This window comes from Eubalaena glacialis, chromosome 18 (genome assembly GCF_028564815.1).
Source record: "Eubalaena glacialis isolate mEubGla1 chromosome 18, mEubGla1.1.hap2.+ XY, whole genome shotgun sequence".
NCBI classification, from domain to species: Eukaryota; Metazoa; Chordata; class Mammalia; order Artiodactyla; family Balaenidae; genus Eubalaena; species Eubalaena glacialis.
The window spans coordinates 60450387-60467585 of NC_083733.1; the positions used below are offsets into that span (position 1 = coordinate 60450387).

The 17199-nt window shown below is 56.5% G+C and overlaps 2 protein-coding genes across 4 annotated transcripts; both read right to left on the reverse strand.

Annotated features, from left to right (window-relative positions):
* Positions 1–4270: 4270 nt before the first annotated feature.
* On the reverse strand, positions 4271–6774 carry IRF2BP1 (interferon regulatory factor 2 binding protein 1). Its single transcript, XM_061172920.1, has one exon. It carries the CDS (start codon positions 6446–6448, stop codon positions 4694–4696), a length of 1755 nt encoding a protein of 584 aa, XP_061028903.1. The 5' UTR covers positions 6449–6774; the 3' UTR covers positions 4271–4693.
* Positions 6775–9602: 2828 nt separating this feature from the next.
* MYPOP (Myb related transcription factor, partner of profilin) lies at positions 9603–17199 on the reverse strand. Of its 3 annotated transcripts, none has more exons than XM_061173151.1 (3): positions 17157–17199; positions 15719–16269; positions 9603–10637 (listed from the first exon to the last, which is right to left on the reverse strand). In XM_061173151.1, the coding sequence occupies exons 2-3, from the start codon at positions 16215–16217 to the stop codon at positions 9946–9948; spliced, it is 1191 nt and encodes a 396-aa protein (XP_061029134.1). In that variant the 5' UTR covers positions 16218–16269; positions 17157–17199; the 3' UTR covers positions 9603–9945. The 3 variants fall into 3 exon arrangements, with proteins under 3 accessions (XP_061029134.1, XP_061029133.1, XP_061029132.1); XM_061173150.1 differs by lacking the exon at positions 17157–17199 and adding an exon at positions 17021–17088; XM_061173149.1 differs by lacking the exon at positions 17157–17199 and adding an exon at positions 17021–17064 and having other exon boundaries at positions 15719–16426.

Here is a 17199-nt window from a genome sequence, read left to right on the forward strand (position 1 = left end):
GATCCGGAACCCAAGGGCCACCTCCCTCACCTCCACTCCCTGCCCCTTAGCCTGCCCTGGACTGGGCTGGACCAGAGCTGCACAGGCGGTGCCCCTAAACTGGAGATGTGCCCTGACCCTCCCCCTCCACGGTCACCAGACTTCCCAAGCCCCCAGCCTTGGCCCTGCCTGCCTGCCGGCTTCTCTCTCTCTCTCTCTCTCTCTCTCTGTCCCTCTCTGGATGTCTGCTGGCCTCTCTGCTTCTTTCTGTCCCTACTTCCTCTCAACTGGGTTTCTCTGTGTCTCTGCCTTTCTCGGGAATGATCCGTGTCTTCCTTCTGTCACTGCCCCTCTACCTCTGACTTTTTCTGTCTTTTCTCAGTGAAGTTTGATTTCTCTGCTTTCCTGATCTGTCTCCATTTGAGCCAGTCTTGGTTTCTAACTCTGCGTCAGAGTCGGCCAGTCTCTTTCTGTTTGTCTCTCGCACTTTGTAAGTTTCTCTCTCGCCCTTCTATCCCTGTGTCCCTCTCAGCTCGAGCCTCTCAGTCTTTGTCACTATCTCTGTGGGTCTCTGAGCCCCCAAGCCCCACAGGAGCAGAACTCTCCCGTATCAGGGTCCTTGGGGAAGTGTGTGGCCCCCAGCCTCCCACCCCAGCCCACTGGTGTGTGTGTGTGTGTGTGTGTGTGTGTGTGTGTTTGTGTGTATATATATATATATATATATTTAAAGATATATGTACATATTATTTATATCTGTACCCGGGGGCAGGAGGGGCAGACACTGGGGCCTTTGTGTAGCTGCTGCCCGCTGCCTGCCTGCCCGCCACTCCTCTCCCTTCGTCCCTGCCACCCGCCCGCCCGCCTCTACTCCCCCCTCACAGAAAGGTTCCTGTGAGGCCTGCCAGCTTCCTCTGCCTGAGGTGTGAGTGGGCACGCCACAGGGCAAGGCAGGCAAGGGGGGCCTGGGGAATTTTTCCAGCTCCAGGGAAGGTTTCCGGGTGGGGAGGGTTCTGGAAGGAATAGGACTTCTCAGCTGGGCTGCTGTCTGTCTGTCTGTGTCTGCTGTCCCTGGGCGTCCCCAGGTCCTTACCTGGCTTCTCCCTGGGAGTCTGTCCATCCATCTAAGGTCGTTCTGACTCTTTCTCTGTCGATCTGGGTCTTATTCACTCGTGCACACACTGTCATTGGGCATCTGTACTAGGCCCTCTGTTGAGCCCTGGACACAGAGATGAACGGGATGCTGTCTATCCTAGCTGATTCCTTGCTTTTTCTGTCTCATTTGCTTCATCCCTTCCCTCAGTGCTTGAAACCCTCTACTTGTTCCCATTAAAACTAAATCCAAAGTCCTTACCATGGCAGACAGGGCCCCCAATGCTCCCTACCCTACTATCCCTCTGACCTCAATCTTATGACTCTCTCTCATGCCATAGCTGCACTGGTCACCTTGCTTCTGGAATGAACCAAGCTGGCTCCCACCTCAGGGCCTTTGCATGTGCTGCTATCCCCCTAGATTGCCCGTGGCTCGCTCACTCACCTCCCTTAGTTTTTAGTTTCATCTCAGTTTTACCTCCCTCTTTTTTTTTTTTGGGTCCAGGCCACGTGGCTCATGGGATCTTAGTTCCCTGACCAGGGATCGAACCCACGCCCCCGGCAGTGAGAGCATGGAGTGCTGACCTCTGGACCGCCAGGGAATTCCCCCTACCTCCCTCTTTAAAATACCAATCTCCACCATTCTCTATCTCCTCTCCCTGGTTTATTTTTTCTTAGGATTTACCGCCATGGCTGTCACATTTTATGGGTCTGTATCTCCCACCTGAATGTCAGCTCCATGAGAACAGGGGCTGCATTCTGTTCCCTGCTGTATCCACAGCACCTACTGCAGGGCTTGTCACAGTGGATCACAGTGGATGTGAATGATGATGAATACAGTGGATGATGAATAAACATTTGTTGAAAGAAAGGAGTCCATTAATTTATCCATCCTTTAAACTTGCCAGTGCGGGGCAATGCTGGGGACACAGTGGTGACTGCGACAGCCTTGGCCCTGTCCTTATGGGGCTCACGGTCCAGTCCCCAGACAATCATGATTTCGAATGCTCAGGGCTGGGATAGGGGAGTGGGAGCCCAGAAATGGCACCTGACACAGACTGAGGGTCAAGGAGGGCTTCCTGGAGGAGAGGTCAGCTGAGCTGAGAACTGGAGGGTGAGCAGTGAGCCAGGTCTGGTCATGGGGACCAAGTGACTAAGACAGACCCAGCCCTGCCCTTCTTCACAGAGCTCTGTTCTCCCCCTCGGTCTCATAGAACTTTTGAGTCTGAAGATGTCTTAACTCTCTAGTTCAAACCTGTACCTTTTCCTGATTTCACAGCCTCCCTCCTTCCCTCCCTCTCTCCGCATCTCAGTCGCTCTTCTCTCTCCTTCTGTCTCTATTGTTGGCATTTCCTCAGTGTACCTCAGCCTCTCTTAACCCATCTGGATATTTCTCTAATTTTCTTTTCTGAACGTTTGTCTCTCTCTGTTTCTACCTCATCTCCCTCATCTCCGAGTGAGCTCCTTTTCTCTCTCTGGGTCTCTGTCTTCTCTCTCTCAGTGAGCTGGTCTCTTTGCATCTCCCTCCCCACCTCTGTTGTCTCCATCTTTCCCTGGGTCTCTCTCTGTGTCTCTGTCTCTCCTTTCATGAAGCCTCTTCACCTACTCACTGATCCCCCAGATCAATCCAGAACCCCTCCACTCTGGCCCCAGCCTGGCACTGAATGAAGAGGGGCTGATCCAGGCCCCTACACCCACACAGTTCAGGCCGCCTGCTCTGTTAATAGTTAACCCAACCTCTATCTAGAATACACACCAGCCAGGCTGGGGGTGACTCCCCTGGCCCCTACCCACCCACCAGCTGTTCTTAAAGGACCAGGTGTCCTCCACAGCTCTTTAGCCCCCACTGGGGCACAGCGCCCCCGTGTCTGGAGGCCTCTAGCTCTGAGGATGGGGGAGGGGGAGCTACCCAGTACTTGGGTCTGCAGAGCTGGGTCAGGAGAGGCCACAAGATTGCCCAGGAGGGGTGCCCAGGCATGGAGCTCCATCCAGCGTCTCCCTTGCTCCTGGCTTATCGCCTGGTATATTTAATCAGGGGTGGTTTTCCCAGCCCTGCCCAGAGCCCAGGCTGGCAGTGCCAGGGGTGACAGAACACCTGAGACCCGGTGGCTGGGGGAGGGGACTTCTCAGTCCAAGAACTGAGGGTCCTCCAGATGTGGAGGACCAAGCCCCAGAGTCCCTAATATATGGGAGTTGGGGCATGGGGGTCTGCGAAATGTGTGGGAGGGACACCTGGATAACCAAGATGGGTCAGGACGTTAAGGTCTTCCAGATTTAGGTGATATAACATCTGGGTTCCTGAGACCTGGGGCAACCTAGGGTCTCACAGCCATGTGACAGGGTTGTGCAGTGGCAGGACACACTGTCATTCCCCATCTCTCTGTCCATCCGCTGGCCTTTGCGCCCGGCTTTGCCCCCTCCACGAAATCTCCACCTCAGGGTCGCGAGGGAGGCCGCTGGGGTGGGGGCTGGCTCTTGGGGCCTCCCCCTACCCTTAACCCCTGCTTTGCCGCAGCCCGCTCAGGCCCCGCCCCCTGACGCCAGCGAGCAGGAAGTCCTGGTTAATAATCAGCCCGCCGGGACAGGTGCGGGACAAGGCCGCGCACATCAGAGGCGACCGCGGGGGGAGCGCCTTTTACCCGGCCAGTCACGGTGTCTTAGGGCGGCCGCCGTTGAGGCTGGTCTCCAGAGATGGGCGCGCAGTTCAGGGCACCACCAGAGGCGAGAAGCAGTCACCTTGTTTCCAGGGAACCTGTTAGTGTACCTCATGAGGTAAATTTCCTCTTTCCTCAGGCAGTCCCTCTAGCAATCTGGCCTAATTCTCTCCCTGCCTAGCAAGAACTCGCGGCCCGTCCCTTCTGGGAAGCCTCCGGATGCCCCTTGACCCTCCCCCTCGGTGGCACTGAGTCCTCCACCTTCGGGGGAGATACAGGGGATGGGCCAGAAGGGAAGGCTAATTCCCGAGCTTGGCTGTGGCTCCCTCGCAAGAGCCATCCCCTCTCTGAGCCTTAGTTCTGTCATCTGGAAAACGGGCTGATGGCTAGAACGCTTGACTAGTTGGCCAGCATTTATAAAAACAGCCGGGGGGCCCACCTGAGTGAAGGGCGCCACCTGGAGGCTACAAGGCAACGTCCTCTCCCCTGCAGGATCAGTTCGGTCCCAAAGGGGGCGCAGCATCTCACGCAACTAAGGGACCAAGAAGGAAAAAACCCATCTTTCGGTTTATTGAAGGAGGGAGAGGGAGTAGGGGAGGGGGGCAATAAAATGCTTTTGCTTCGTTTATAAAGAGCGAGATTTCAGGAGGCCCCTTCTCAAGGAGGGGCGGGGACACCTCTCCTCCAACTACAAGCAGCAGCAAAGCCAAGCCAAGGAGGGGAGAGGGAAACCGGAGGGGTCAAGGGACCCCAAACACCCCCTCGGACAGAAGCCACAAGTTTTCTCCCCCCACCCTCAATGCATCTACCCCAGGGGACCCATCTGGGATAAGGAGGGGACCCATCTGGGATAAGGAAGGGGGTATGTACACAGGGGGGGGAGGCACTGGGCTGGGTGGGAATAATTTATCCGCAGCAGCGGTGGGTGGCAAGGGGGGGCGGATGGGCAGTAGACTGGTGGCAGTGGTGGCCTAGGGGTCCCGTTCTTTCTTAACCTTGATGTCTCCAGCAAGGATGGTGGCGATCTCGCCTTGCATGAAGGCCCAGGGGACAGAGGAGCCCACTAGCGGGCACTTGTCTCCACTGGGGCAGTACACCTCCCCAGCAGGACCCTGCGCCTTGATGAACTCCCGTGAGCAGGGAAAGCAAAACTTGTGTCCGGGCACTGAGGGGCACTGGACGAAGTGGGTGTCTTCCAGCCGCTCCCGGCATAGGGTACAGCACAGGGGGGCCCCAGGGGTCGCCCCGGTGCCGCTACCACCCCCGCTAACAGCTTCCGCCCCTGCTGTGGGGCTAACTTCTGCCTCACCGTTTCGGGCCACTAGACGATGCTGGGCTGGAGGCTGGGCCGCGGAGGAGGCTGCGGGGCTGGCGCCCCCTGCACGCACAGGGCCCCCACCCCCAGCAGGGTCCTTGGGGGAGTGGCCAAGGGCCTCGGCCACGTTCTTCAGGGCGGCGATGGGTGAGGGCACGCCAGGGGTGTCAGCGGAGAACGGGCCCCCGGGGGCCACCCAGTGCCGCTGCTGCTGCTCCTCAGTGGTCATCTTCCCGGACGCCTCGCCCTCGGGCTCAGGGGACGCCTTGCGACGGCGTGGCGTGGGCGCCAGATTCCGGGACGGGGCTCGTGGGGGTGGGCCACAAAGAGCTGCAGGGGCTGGCTCTGGATACTGCTGGGGCAGGGCCTCGGCGGGAGCTGGCTCGCGGAAGGTGCGGACACCGTCGGTTAGCAGCTCCCCCAGCTGACGCCATTCCCCTGAGCCGTGTCGGCGTTCATATTCGAGGTACTTGAAGCCTGATGAGGCCAGTGCCTTGCCCGGCTCCCGCAGAGCATCATGAAACATCTGGCGAGCCACGGCCAGGACTCCGGCATACACGTTGCCAGAACCACAGGGGTATTCGGTGAAGAGCTTCAGCTCGAACTCGTAGCCTGGCGGGCGGGCAGTAGCATCGAAGGCGAACACCCGTCCCACCAGCCCGTGATCCTTCTTGAAGCGGACATTGAAAGGGGCGCAGGCAGACAGCGCCAGCAGCTGTTCCCGCACGGCTTTGGGGCGCCCATGCCATTCCTCTGCCCGGCCCCTCATGGCCTCGTTCAGTTCTGCCAGACAGTCCGCATTCCTCTGCTGCTTCTCCTTCTCGAAATCGGAGCCGAAGGCAGGACGGGCAGGACTCAAGCCGGGTGCCAGCGTCAGACCTCGGCTTCCCAGGCCAGACACCGCAGCTGCCAGCAGCCCGGGGGGCACCAAGCCGGGCATGGAGCCAAGCAGGGCCCTTCGCGCCCCCTCCGCCACAGCCTCCTCGCGGCCCAGCCCATTGGCCAGGCGGGACCCCAGGGTGTACTCCAGGGCGGGCGAGGGCAAGGGGAGGCGGCCCGACGATGTGGCCCTGTCATAGCGGTCCTGGCCTGAGACAGCGCCGCCTGTCCCCGACGGCTGGGGCTGGGCCTGTGGAGGCGGCAACTGAGGCCCCTGTGCAGCGGCGGCTGCCAGGTCCTTAGTGGCCGGGTGCTTGAGGGCCGGGGGCCCCGGCGAGCGGCCCTCGGGAAGCACGTGGCTTCGCTTGAGCTGCCGGGCGGCATCGATGAGCAGCTCGATGCGATCCGCGCCCTCGAAGTTCACGCAGCCGCGGCACACGGCCTCACTGAAGTCCCACACCATGGCCCACGGCATCTTGGGCAGGTCGCACAGGTAGCACCACTGGCGGCGGGAAGCCTGCACGGACGCCATAGCCCCCGCACGCGCGCCTCCGGGCCCCCGCGTTCCACCCGCCGCCGACGTTCGATCCGCGCCGCCGACGTTCGATTCGTGTCCCCGGGACCGCGCGAGCCACGGTCGGGCCTCTGGCTCGGCCTCCCCGCGGATCCAGGCCCGGCCCCCCTTCCCCGCCCCCTGGGCCCTAAGCCTTTTTCCTCACTCCCGCCTCCTCAAAGGCAGGCACAGGCACGTCGGCGCTCCTGCCGGGTCCGAGCTCCGGGCCGCGGCGCACAGCTCGGGCCCCGCGATAGGCCGCGGGCGCCGCCGCCTCGGGCTCCCGCCGCTCCCGCCACCGCCGCTGCAACTGCCGCCGCAGCCGCCGCCGCCGCCGCCACCGCCACCGCCTCCACCTCCTTCTGCCCCAGAGGCCGCTACGCAGGGAAAGTTACATAACGCGCCGGCAAAGCCTTCTGGGAAACGTAGTCCCGCCGGGGCCGTTTCTTAAAGGGGACCGCAGGCTGCCGGGGAGGGTAGGGGCTCACCGCCTCGCCGCTGCGCAACCTTTACTCCTCCTCGCCGGGGGGCAGGGAGTTTGACTGGCTCCAAGCAGCTCGAGCACAAGGGTTGGGGGCGGGGACGTGATACGAATGGTGAGAGCCACCACGGATTCAGAAAGTGTAGGGGGTAGACAGGCTTCCGGGCGGCCAGTTTCTGCTTGACTTGCTTTGCAGCTTTAGACAAGTCTTGCCTTCTCTGAGGCTCAGTTCCCCGCCCTTCAAAGGTGGGCCAATGACCGGTTACGAAGGCAGCAGCTCCTGGGGCGGGGCGGAGGGGGCCTTAATTGGACGTTTTCGGGGGGTGGGGGGACGGGAAGCTGGCAATTTAGTGTTGGGCAGGACTGTCCACTTGGCACTTCGTCTTGCCCAGAATCTTGGATATAAGCCTCTGACTGGGGCCAACAAAAGCCGGAGAAAGGAGAGGACTGACGGTCTCAGCCTCAGTTGCTTTATCTGCTAAACGGAGTGGTCGAGCGCCCCTCTGTTCCAACTCTGCGGGCGCGCTCTGGTCTCCAAGGGGTTACACTGTCAGTTTCTCCGCCCCCCCCTCAACTTCACTACAATTCCCAAAATGCTCTGCGGGGCGAACAAACTGACGCACTTCCGCTGTCTAGGAGGTTGGGGGAGGCCTTCCCGATTCCCGCTGGCTGTCCATAGCACCCCCCCCCCCGCCTCAATTTCTGGGGGATCTTTCCGAGCACAGGGTGAGAGGGTCCTCACCCTCTGGGGCTCACCAATTTGGGGGGCGGAAAGGAGGCCAGAGATGGCAACACTTGGGGGAGCATAGTTTCTGGGGAGAGCGAGAGCCAGACCACCTTTCTCCAACCTTGGGTGCTTACTACCTGATAGGCCCAAGCAGGCTTTGGGGACCCCCATGTTTTTTTCTTCCTGGCGATGGAACACTGCAGGGCAGGCTTGGAGAGGGGGCATGTGGAGGAGAGACAGGTCTCCAGATTCTAGTCCACATCAGCCTCTTCCTCTCTCTAGGCCTGGGTCTGTGTTAAGCGCTCAAAAATATTTGAATGACTTGCCAGGGTTGCATTCATTAGTAGTTTTCAAACTAATCAGGGAATGCCTGCCCCCACTGTCCCTCATCCCACTGCAACCATAGCAGGTCTGATTTTATGTTACCCAAATTTAAGTCTCAGCTTCACCATTTTGTTTACCACCTGTATTATTAACATTTTTCTTGAAGTTGACTCCTGTGAATAAAATGCTACTTACTTTCGCCTCATCCTAAGCAGTATTATGTGCATGATCATGGGTTTTATGTACTAGGTACATTTTTACAAAATAAAACTACATACACATATAACCATAGAACCGTTAAAAAGGCCATCCATATATCACCTAAAATTGTCTTTGGGCCATTCTTTAGTAAACACTAGTTGGAGTCAGGAGTTCTGGCCAGAGGCTGGCTTCAGGTGGACTGGATTGGCCCCTGACAAATTTAGGGCAAGTCCCTAAACTTCTCAGGAAAAAATGGAGACCCCCTGAAATCTGCTTTTCATTGGGTACCTTCCGGTTAAAATGCAAACATGCAAATAAATGCTTAGCATGGCGCCTGGCCCAGAAAAGGAGCACCATAAATGAAAGTTGTTTTTAAGCTCCCATTACTTCAAAGATTCAACCTTTCTCCTGTGTTGGGCAATGCTGAGGACACAGCAGTGACTAAGATAGGCTCAGGCCTTGCCCTGACAAGGCTCATCCTGGTGATGGAGGCACATTCGATTTAAATTTACTCAAATGACTACTTAACTGCCTTTTTTTCATAACTGCTGGGGGAAAGGGGGTGTCAGGAAAGGCTTTCCTGAGGAGGTGATATTTGAGCTGTGACCTGAAGGATGAAGAGAATGTAGTTGTAAGCAGCAAAGACACCTAAATCTTTATGCCCATATTACAGATGAGGACAGTGGAGGCCCGTAGTTACACAGCTGGCCAGGGCAGCACCAGGGGTTGAGCCAGGTCTGAGTCCAGGGTCATGGCTACTAGCTACTTTGCTACCAGGCTCTGCAGCCAGTTTGGGAGTAAAAAAGAGAACCAGCTCCTCCCTTCATGAAATTATACGGGAAGTAGGCTTTAAATAGATAAAGGCATGTGTTCATTTAGAGACCACAGGATGCTGAGAGAGAATCTAAGAAGCAGACCCACCCTAGCCTGGGGGAAGGAATACAGGATGTCCTCCCAGAGATGACATTTAGGGTGGTATCTGAAGGATGAAAAAGTAGGAATAAGATTTGAACACAGGACTTGATGGCTTTAAGAAAAGAAAAAAAAAAAAGTCTGGAAAACCACCAGCCTCAAAAACTTCAAGGGGGTGTCACCTGCCCATGGAGGGATGAGGCAGGTGTAGGTGTTGGAACTCCAGGCCTGTCTCAGACAGAGCCCCAAGTAATTATATTAAAAATAAGTTTATTGATATCTTGTCACCACTGGGGAGCACGGAGGGGGTTGAGCTCTGGAGGTCAGAGACTGCAACGGGAGGCAGAAGGCTCAACCTACACCAGTGAGAACTCCACCCGCCCCTAGGGTACAGACTGCGGTAGCCTCTTCATCCATATTCTGACTTGTCTTGAAACTCCCACCCCCTCCAAAGTCTGGGTAGGGGAAGTGGGGCAGTTGTCTTCAAGTCAAGGCCAGGAGTTTTGTTAGGGGAGGGGGATGTGCAGGTTCCCTCCGCAACCCACGAAGGGCAATAATAAATAACATAAAATCCATGGCTTAGAAGTCAGGGTTAAGGAAAGCAGCCAGGCAGACAGCGCTGTACTGGAAAGGGCTGGGGGGCCTGGGGCAATGAGGCCCCCCAGAATCAGGCACTAACTAGTACAGGAAGTGGGGTGCTCGTGCCCCGCAGCAGGGAGCCGGGGTGCAGCTGGGATGGGGAAAGTGCGTTGCCCTCCTCCACTGGGCTAAGCTGGGGGGAGGAGGTGCAGGCAGAAGGTGCGCAGACAAGCTTGAACCCCACAGCAGATGTCACGGAGATTTCCACCGCCCCCGCCTCTTCCGTGTAGGGAAACTTTTCCTCCTTTTGTGTGGTGGGGAGTCATGCGGAGGGAGTGGGGTGGGGGGCGGCCGGGGGGCCCCCTCCTCGCTCCTAGGGGCAATGATCACCCCCCTGGCTGCCACCACAGCCCCGTCCACAACAGCAGCCACCACGGACACAGGCTCTGGGGTGACCTCCACCTTGGGGGAGGGGGGGGACAAGACAGGCCTGGGCGGTGGAGGTGGGGGAGGGGGCGGGGGCAGTGGGTCAGCAGGGCTTCCGGGCAGAAGGGGCAGCAGGGCGCTGAGGGCCTCGCTCAGTTGGGCCAGTCCCTGGCGGAGGGTGCCGGCCAGCTCCCGGATGGCGTTGGCAGTCTCCTGCTGGGCCCGCAGGAAGTCCAGGGAGGGGTCTGGGGCCGAGGGTGGAGGCAGTGGAGGGGAGGGGGAGCTGGAGGGCGAGGGTGCCACTTGGACCTGCTGCGGTGGCTCGGGGGGTGGTGGCAGCGGAGGGGCTGGGGGGGGTGGAGACAAGGCCAGGCGGGGCAGCTGGATGGTCTGCAGGGCCGGAGGGGGCGGGGACTCACGCTCCTTGGGTGCCTGGCAGCCCCCTTCCTGAGGATTGCAGGAGGGTCTGGCCCAAGGCTCCGGGCTGCTAGAGCCCCCCTTGCTGTGGGCTGGTGTATCTGTGGAGAGAGAGATGTAGGTAAGATGTGGGGGACCCCTAACGCTGTCATGATTTCCCTTTCCCACCTCCCACGGACCCTGGACCCAGAGGCATCCTTTTCAAACCTAAGTCAGGTCATGCCTTGGAGCAGAAGCCCCATGACCCAGGGGAGAGAGACAATATATTTAACAATAATTTGGTGGCCGATACCAGCCTTAATGGAACAGGGTCCTGGAGGTCCCCTGCCGAGCCAAGCAGCTCTAATCTCATTCAGTGTAAAAGCCAACATGCTAGAAGGCTCTGAACCATCCAGACCCGCCCCCCGCCCCCCTTCAGGCAGCACTGCTGGATCCTGGGGAGGCCCCAGGGGAGGAGGGCCTGGAAAAGAGGTGGGGTGGCTGGAGTAGGAGAGGGGGGAACTTCTGGAGGCGGGGAGCAGGGGGCTCTCTCCAATCAGGATGGCAGGATTTCAGTCTCAACTCTGGTCTGTGCCAGTTTAACCCCAAGCCTGCGGGGCTTCCTCCGCCTCCTCTCACCTGGGATCTCATTCGTGCTCACGGACTTGAAGAGTCTAGGTGCAGAGGCGCCCAGATTTCCGGGCCCAGCCTGAACCTCTCCCTCCGGCTGTGTACTCTGGAGGGGCATATCCCCTCCAATAATCCCGTCCTATAATGCCTCCAACCCCCTTGCCCGGAGCTGAGCTCCTGGTCCTCCCTCAGCCACCCCATCTCAGATGATGGCAGCTCCATCCTTCTAGCTGCTCGGGACAAAAACGCACTCTTCTTCTCTCCCAAGACACCACTCGTGTACAGATACCGTTGGCTCTGCCTTCAAACTAACCCAACATCTGTCCTCCTCCATGGCCCCCACCCTGGTCCAACCACCACCATCTCCCAACCTGGACTATTCACTGGGCTCCCAGCCCACACCCCCGCCCCTTAGAGTCTGTTCTCCACCAGCAGCCTCAGGGGTCCAACTAAAATACACCACAGTTATGCTACAGGAAAGTAGCTACTCACAAAGGACCACATGTCATATGATCCATTTACATGAAATGTCCAAAATAGGCAAATCTTACAGAGACAGAAAGTAGATTAGTGGTTGCCTAGGGCTGGGCAGAGATGGGGGAACGAGGCGGGGGGTTGATGGCTAAGAGGTACAGGGTTTCTTTTCGGAGTGATGAAAATGTTCTAAAATTGATTGTAGTGATGGCTGCGCAGCTCTATGAATATACTAAAAGCCACTGAATTGTACGCTGCAAATGGGTGGGTTGTATGGTATGAGAATTCTACCTTAATAAAGGTGTTAAAAAAATACAAGTGAGATGTCTTTCTCTGCTCAAAAGCCTCCTGTGGCTATTATCTCACCCACAGTAAAAGCAAAGTTTTCAAGGTCCCCACGATGTGCCTCCATTGCCTCCCTAACCTTGTCTCCCACTCCTTCTCTCACTCTCTCTTTCGTTCACTTGACTCCAGCCAAACTGGCCTCCCTGCAGGTCCTCATACACTTTTTTTTTTTTTTTTAAATTTTGGCCACGCTGGGCAGGATGTGGGATCTTAGTTCCCTGATCAGGGATCAAACCCGAGCCCCCTGCGTTGGAAGCACAGAGTCTTAACCACTGGACCACCAGGGAAGTCCTGGGTCCTCATACACTTTAGGCCCGCTCTTGCCTCAGGGCCTTTGCACTTTCTGTTCCTTCAGCCTGGAAAGATCTTTCCCCAGACACCTGCTTGGCTCCCTCCCTCACCTCCTCGGGCTTCTGCTCAAACACGGCCTCCTTGGAGAGACCTTCCCTGACCCTCCGTCTGAAGCAGCTCTGTCCTTTTCTCTCTCCTAGCCCTACCTGATTTCTTTTATAGCACTTATCTCCACCTGGCATGGGATCGCTCTGTGTTTGTGGTCTGTCTCCTCCTCCTTATGTCAGCTCCATCAGGCAGGGCTTTGTTTTGTTCACTGCTGTTTACCCAGCGCCTAGAACAATGTCCAGCACAAAATTTTGTCTTTAATGAGAAAAGAACTGTGGCTTCCTGGGAGTCAGTACTGATCGGGCACCAAGCCCCAGGTCCTGGCAACAACCCTCCCGCAGCTCCCCAGCACCCACGGGGGACAGTCCAGGCCTCTCTCTAGGGCTACAAGGCCTCAGCTTTTGCCCCTTTCTATTCTTCTTCCTTGCCTCAGTGCACGTTGTTCCCTCTACCAGGATCACTACCCCCCCACACCCCCAGGCTCGAAGGCTGGGGCTCCAGACTCTTTGGGCCAGCCGGCCTGGGCAAGTAGGAGAGGCTGGCAGAGAGACAATAACCAGAGCTAACGGTGGTTGGACACTTTCCTGGCCGACCCTGGGAGCAGTGGCTAAGTGCTCCTATGTTATTTCACCCAGTCCTCCGAGCCAGTCTTTGGGGTAGGTGCTATCAGTATTAGCCCATTTTACAGATGAGGTGACTTGAGGCCCAAAGAGGTGTCACAGAGCTGGTGAATGGGAGAAGAGGACTTTGAACCCAGGCAGGTTCTGGAGCCTATGCTTTTAACCATTCCTTGCGCTGGGGCTGTGGGCTTGACGGTGGCGAGTCTTCTTCATAAAGGGCATGAGAATTCCAGCCACTTGGAAATATATATGACTTTTCTAGTCTACCAAGTAAAAAGAACAGAAAAGGGGCCCAGGCTTCATGCCCACAGGGCTCACAGGCGTCATGTAAGGACCACTGTGAGAGTTAAAATCATAATTATTTGCAACCTTTGGGCCTCAGTTTCCCTACCTGTAAATGGATGTGTGTGAACATAGGACCAAGTAACCCTGTAACGGAGTATCTCCCTGAGGGCCGTTACAGGCATTAATTGAATTACCATGGGCACAGGGCATAGGCCAGTACCTGGCACATAATAAAGTCTCAATGTGGTTGTTACTGTTCCTTCATTCAAATATTAGGTCACAAGATAAATGGTTCTTATCTCTCCTTCCAGTGTCAACAAAGATGCCTCAGGCTGCCCCAGGCCCTGTTCCTGTCCTTCAATCAGAGCAGTTCCTCTTTTAAGAGTTTTACACAGTGGGTAATCTCTGTGTGAGATTCTAATCAAGGACACTTTAAGCACATACCTGCCTCAGGGCCTTTGCACCTGCTGTTTCCTCCAGCTGCAGTACTCTTCCCCCAGACAGCTACTTGGCTCAGTCTCTCTAGTCAGGTCCTCTGCTCAAATTTCCACTCTCTACAGAGGCCCCCTTTCCATTACTCACTATCCTCTTAACATGCTTTGTTTTACTTCTTTTAGTTCTTATCACCTCTTTGTATAATCTGTTTTGGGGGATTACTTGTTTGTGGTCTGTCTCCGGTAACTAGAATGTCAGCTCCATAAGGGAAGGAAAATTGTCTTTCTTCAGAGTATTCCCAGCACCTACCATGGTGTCTGCCTCAGAATACGCGCTCAATAAGTATCTGTTGAATGAATGAATAAAGGGTTGTACAGCTTTTGAAGTAATAAGTTTGCCATCTCTGCGCTGGTTCAATGGGGCCATTTCACAGGTAGAAACACTGAGGTTTGATTCATATTGAGTACAAGGGTCCCGAGTGATTGTGTCTTTCTCTGGCTTAAGACACTTTCATGCCTCCCAAATGCCCTCAAGATAAAATCCAAAGTCCTGACCTTTATTTTAAACCACATGTGATCCAATTCTGGCACACCCATTAACTCGTAGTCAATATTAATTGTTTATATATATGTAAACTACTTACATATTTACATATATATGTATGTATATATATGGTATATATCAGGCCATCTAGCCAGTGGTTAAGTGCATGGACAGTGAGTTGGACACAACCTATATTCAAGTTCAAACCCTTCTACTTACTTACTTGCTGTGTGACCTTGGGTGGGTGAATGAACCTCTCGGAAATTACATGATTCTGAGCTGCCTTATTGGATCATGTGCCCCCTCTTTCTCTAAACCCTTGTATGGCTCCCCATAGTACTTAGGATAAAATTGAACTCCTTACCTCAGCCTAAAGGCCCTGCAAGGTTTGGCCTTTGCTGATCTCTCTGATCTCATCTCAAAACATGTCCTTTCTTTAATCTTTCCACTCTCCCTTCCTCCCCTCCCCTAACTGGGCAGCATCTCTCAGTTTCCTAAACTGGCAAAGCTTTCTTGCCTCCAAGTCACTGTACATGCTGTTCTCCAGGAACACTTTCACATCTCTTCTTCATCCTCACTCTTTGCATCTCGGCTCTGATGGCTCCTCCTCCAGGAAGCCCTCCTTGACTTCCCAGTCTGGATCAGATGTCCCCTAGGGACTCTCACAGCCCAGCCCTGCCTGCTTTGAGTCATCACTGTCTATGCATGGGTCTGTCTCCCCCAGTGGTCTGTGAGCCCCAGAAGGGCAGGCCTGAGAATGTCTCAGTCACATCTCTGTCCCCAACACTGTCCAGCTCGGGGCAGTTGCCTGGGGAATAGCTGTAGAAGAAATTATCATCCAGAGTCAAGGCTGAGTGGGAAGTTTTGTACTCCACTCTCCCCAGCTCCTCTACTCAGGGCATGACCTTGGAAAAATTTCCAAACCTCCCTGAGTCTTTGATTTATAAAATGGTGAAACAGTTCGTGCTTCACAGCACTGGTAATTATATCAATAGCTAGCAAGGAGGTAATGTACCAAGCAAATTATACATATTAACTCATTTAATCTTCCCAGCAACCCTTTGAGGTGGGGACTATTTTTTATCCCCATTTTACAGATGCAGAAACTGATGTGCAATAACTTATCCCAAATGACACAGTTGAGTGGCAAAGTTGTAACTGGAGCCCAGACTATCTGCCTTCAGAGCCACTCCCCCTACACTAGAGTTTAATGAAATCATGGGTGAGCTGATGATCCCATGTGTGGACTCTGGAGCAAAGCCTCCTAGGTCTGGGTTCCATTCCCGACTCTGACCATCACTACACTTTTCTGAGCCTCAGTCTCCACAGGTGTAAAATGGGGATTATAACAGTACCCCCCTTCCCACAGCTATAGTGAGGATCTGATGAACCATATAAAGGGCTTGGAACGGCGCCAGGCACAAAGTAAAATTTCTTTTTGCTTTTGCTAAGGTGATGCTGAAGGAACTCACCTGCCCGTCGGTCCTCCCTGCGGTCCTCAGACAGCACACAGCGTTGGGTGCAGGCGCTTGGAGCCGGTGGCTGTGAAGAGGCGGCCGCGGAGGGCTGCTCTGCCCCTGCACCAGCTCCTGGCCCCGCCACACCCGGCCCCAGGATGGCAAAAATGGTCTCCTCCTCGGCGGAGAAGGCGTCCTCGGCGGCAGGCCCGGTGCCCTGTGTGGAGTGCGGCACGCGCGCCAGCTTCTCCTTGGTGCGGCGCTTGAAGTCGTTCCAGCGCTTCTGCACCTCCTGGCCAGTGCGCTTCCAGCTGGTGATGCCGTTGATCTTGGCGGCGATGCCGTCCCACACACGCCGCCGCTCGGCCACGCTCACCCGACGGCTCTGAGCGCCGTAGAGCTGCGGGTAGTGGGCGCGCACCTCACGGATCAGGATCTGGTTCTCTTCGAACGAGAAGCGCGGCTTGCGCAGCCGGGTGGTCTCTTCCGCTTCGCCCGCCGCCGCCGAGGCCATGGCGCCCCCCGACGCCGCCGTCCGGCCGCCTGGCGCATGGGGGGCGCCGGCGCTGCGGGCACAGGGCGCACGGCGCTGGCAGGGGTTCAGCGGCCCCGCGCCGCCCACCCCACCCCGGCCGCCCCGATATCGTCTCCTATGTCCCCGGGGATAGGGGTGGGGGCGGAGGGCGGACGGAGGCGACGGGCAGCTGGGGTCCGTCAGAGTGCCTAATAATAGATGACACCGGCTGAGCGCTCATCTTGTGCCCGGCGCGGCGCAAAGTGCCAGGCCATGGAGTTGATGTTAATTGGGTAAGGGTATGGAAGAGTGGAGGGAAATGAGGAAAAGCGTAAGAGGGGGTGTCTGCGGGAGTTAGAGGAGAATTGGGGGCATAGGAGGATGGGAAATGGAAGGAGAATGGGGGTATCTCGGGGGTCAAAGAAGCACGAGGGTGATGGGGATAAGGAGATGTTGAAGAGGAGATGCAGCAGGAAGGGGGGGATCTGGAGCAGAGGAGCGCTCTGGGGGTTCCGGGGCAATGGGACGTCTGTAAGACCAATAAGAGAAGTGGTCCTTAGAGGAGCAGTCCAGAAATAATGGTGAATTGGGGGCTCCTAGGACAGTGGAGAAACTAGGAGAATAAAATACTAGGCATTAGGGTCTGCGGGGAATGTGGGGGCTTTGGGGATTGCCACGAATCAAGGGGAGCCCTGAGGGTTATGAGGGTCGGGATTAGGAGGGGCCAACGGGGGCTACGGGAGACTCCGGGAAGAGTGAGGGTCGCGGAGGGTGGGGACCGAGTTGGGCCGCGGGTCACTCACCGGCGCCGCCGCAGCCCCCGCCTGCCCGTCGGTCAAGAATCGGGCTTCTGCGGCCTCTTCCCTCCCCCTGCCGGCTTTCTCCCTCCCCTTCTGGGCCCCGCCCCCGGCCACCCCACGAGCCAAGGCGCAGGCGCACCTAGCGCCAGACGGTCCCCCAGCGCTCGAACCTCTTGGGTTTC